Source organism: Propithecus coquereli, unplaced genomic scaffold (genome assembly GCF_000956105.1).
Source record: "Propithecus coquereli isolate 6110/MARCELLA unplaced genomic scaffold, Pcoq_1.0 Scaffold269, whole genome shotgun sequence".
Lineage (NCBI taxonomy): Eukaryota > Metazoa > Chordata > Mammalia > Primates > Indriidae > Propithecus > Propithecus coquereli.
Window position 1 is genome coordinate 1,976,161 of NW_012148274.1, and position 3,105 is coordinate 1,979,265.

At 47.7% G+C, this 3,105-nt stretch overlaps 1 protein-coding gene across 1 annotated transcript in view; it reads left to right on the plus strand.

Annotated features, from left to right (window-relative positions):
• The first annotated feature begins 2,659 nt into the window (after nt 1-2,659).
• Nucleotides 2,660-3,105, plus strand: part of KDM5A (lysine (K)-specific demethylase 5A) — a 105,282-nt gene continuing 104,836 nt past the window's right edge. The window contains 1 exon segment of the mRNA XM_012647448.1: nt 2,660-2,949. Coding sequence (XP_012502902.1) covers nt 2,785-2,949 — 165 coding nt within the window. The 5' untranslated portion in view covers nt 2,660-2,784.

Consider the following 3,105-nt stretch of genomic DNA (forward strand, 5'->3'; position numbering starts at 1 on the left):
ATTATTTTCAAGTATTGTTTAAATAATGCAACCAATACCTTTAAACTACCATTACACTCAATCGTTCTGTCTGGAGACCCGAATACTATTGACAGTCAATTTAACATCGCGTGTGCAGAACGCCCTCACAGAAGCTGATAAAACACAAGGTTTGGATTTTTACAACGGCGATTCTATTCTCAAAGGGGTGAGCGTGAGGGGTAGGGGTGGAGTTCGCCTACCCTCCCTGAGCGGAGCATCAGAATCTGAGGTGGATGAAAGTGGAGAAGTTTCTTCCATCCCCACCAGAAACATTCACTGCCCTTTCTCTTCCATACTTACCGCTAATGTAAGCAAGTGCTACAGATTTCTCAGAAGTATTGTGGCAAATAAAAATAATTGAGAATCATTATTCTATGATTTTATATTCTACTAGAGAGACAGTTTAAAATTAAACAATAGGTAAGTATAACTTGAAAGAATAGGAAATAAATAGGATCAATCAAAGCTTTTAGGGATTTGTGCTTATACTAGGGGTCTATAACAGTCTCATTCTTCTATTAATGATTCTAAAGCAAACCATTATATTTTAATTGAATGTTTAATAAAATGAATTATTTCAGTGATTTGTTTTACTTAGAATTCCATTATTTCTCCCTTTTTCTGAATAATGTAGTTTTTCAGATTTAAGTAGTAAAAAAATCTAATACTCTGTTGTAAGTCATTAGAATAATTGTACACGATGATCACACCTTCTCGTGGCCACACCCCTTTGTAACGTGATATTGTTACTCTTCTAATCAAGACTTGGCGTCTTTTTCAGCACCTCCCGAATCTAGGCAGGCCTGACACTTGCTCTGACCAACGGAATATGACAGAATCATCTTGCACATTTTGGAGTCTAGGCCTTAGGCCTTTGCTTCCACTTTGACCCTTTTGGAATGCTAAGACCACTACGCTGTGAAAAAGCCCAGTCTACCACAGTGAGATGGGAAGCCATGTAGAGACTAAGGCTTCCCAGCTAACTAACAACCAGCACCCACTGCCCCATAGGGGAGAGAGGCCATCCTGTACCTTCTAGCCCCGGTTATATTAGTCAGGGTTCTCCAGAGAAACAGAACCCGTAGGATGTGTGTACACACACAGAAAGAGATTTATTTAAAGGAATTGGCTCGTTTGATTATAGAGAACGGTAAATCCAAAATCTGCAGGATGGGTTGGTGGGGCGGAGACCAGGCAAAAGCCGATGCTTCAGGTCAAGTCCGAAGGCTATCTTCTGGCAAAATTCCTTCTTGCTTAGGGAAGGTCTCTCGTTCTGTTCAGGCCTTCAACTGATTGGGTGAGGCCCACTCACATGATGGAGGGCCATCTGCTTTACTTAAACTCCAGTTTTAAATGTTAGTCTCATCCCAAAATACCCTAACAGAAATAGCAGAACAATGTTTGACCACCTACCTGGGCACTGTGGCCCAGCCAAACTGACACATAAAATTAACCATCATGCCAATCTTTCAGATGATGCAATTACATGAGTGACCCCAGGTGAGGAATGAGAATACCAGACTACCAACCCACAGAATTGTATAATAATAGTAAATTGTTTTTATTTTCTGCCACTAAATTTTGAGGTGATTTGTTACACAACAAAAGGGTAACTTCAACAGAACTAGCTTCCGAAAGTGTTCATATACGGGGTTTAGGCTGGTGGTTATGAGTAGCTGGGCATTAACCTTTGCGGATGTTGTAACCAAATGGAGAGATATTGTATGTCACATCCTGGTACGGTCTGAAACAAAATTTGGTATAGCTAAACGTAGGATGAGTAATGACACACAAAATGAATCGGTTGGTGAATCCAGTTTATTTATTGGGTGAATCTACTTATTTATTCATTTATTTGATGGATATTTATTGCACACCTCCTACATACCGAGCACTATTCTAGGAGCGGGGAAAACAAGAGACACCGTCCCTGTCTTTGTGTAACTTTCAGTCTGAAGAAGAAAGGCGATTCAGCGAGCAATTTCAAAAAGTCTGCCAGGGAAGCACCAGCTGCCGCTGACTACACCAATTTGGAGGGTACGAAGTGGCTGAGCGTGGTTTTTCGCAAGACACTTGCAGTCACAGGACTAAAAGAGAGACTGAGAGAAATACTGGAAAGATCACTCGTTCGCAAGCAGACGGGCAGGTTAAACCAAGCCAGGAAGCACCTGCGCCCAGGCAGGTGGCCAACGTCAGGGCCCGGCCGGCCTCCGCGTTCGTTTATACACAAAGAGAAACCGGACCCTCCCCACCGGAAGCAGATCCTCTGCCCTCTGGGGCATTACACATTCCTCCGCGCCGGAAGAGAGCGTCCTCCCTCGGCCCGACCGCTTCCCCCCGCCGCCGCCCCTCCTACAGGGGAGCCCGTGGGACTCGAAAGGGCGAAGCGCGAGGAGTCGTTGGACTGCGCAGAACTTGGGCGGCCGAGGAGAGAAAGAGCCACTCCGGGCTGCCCGGAAAGGGAAGAGGAACGAAGGGCTGGAGAGCCAGACGCCGCGTCGCGGCGGAAGGATTCTGTTTCCTGCGGCGGCGGAGGGATTTGACAGTACGCTAACTTCCGGAAAAGTCCTGGCTGTGAGAGGAAAAGCCCCGAGAGAAACAATAACAAACGAGAGGAGGAAGCGGCTTCGGGGTTGCGGCGTTGACCAGCTCTTGTCCGGGAAGATGCGCTTCGGCCCCTGGCAGGGGACGTGAAGGGGCTCGGCGGGCTTCAGCCGGCCTTTGTCCACCGGTTCCTTCCCGGGGGGCTCCGTGGCTATTGCCATGGCGGGCGTGGGGCCGGGGGGCTACGCGGCGGAGTTCGTGCCACCCCCGGAGTGCCCCGTCTTCGAGCCCAGCTGGGAGGAGTTCACAGACCCGCTCAGCTTTATCGGCCGCATCCGGCCTTTGGCGGAGAAAACCGGCATCTGCAAAATTCGGCCTCCCAAGGTAGCGGAGTCTGGGAAGAGACGGGGAGAAGGGAGAACGGGGAGTCGCTGTGTTTGGCTTGGCGTTACTTTGCTGGTCCTTCTGTTCTTTCGTGTGTCCTCTCCCTCATTTCTCAACAGCTGGAGCCAGAGTTTCTGGATGTTTTTGTCTTGGTTT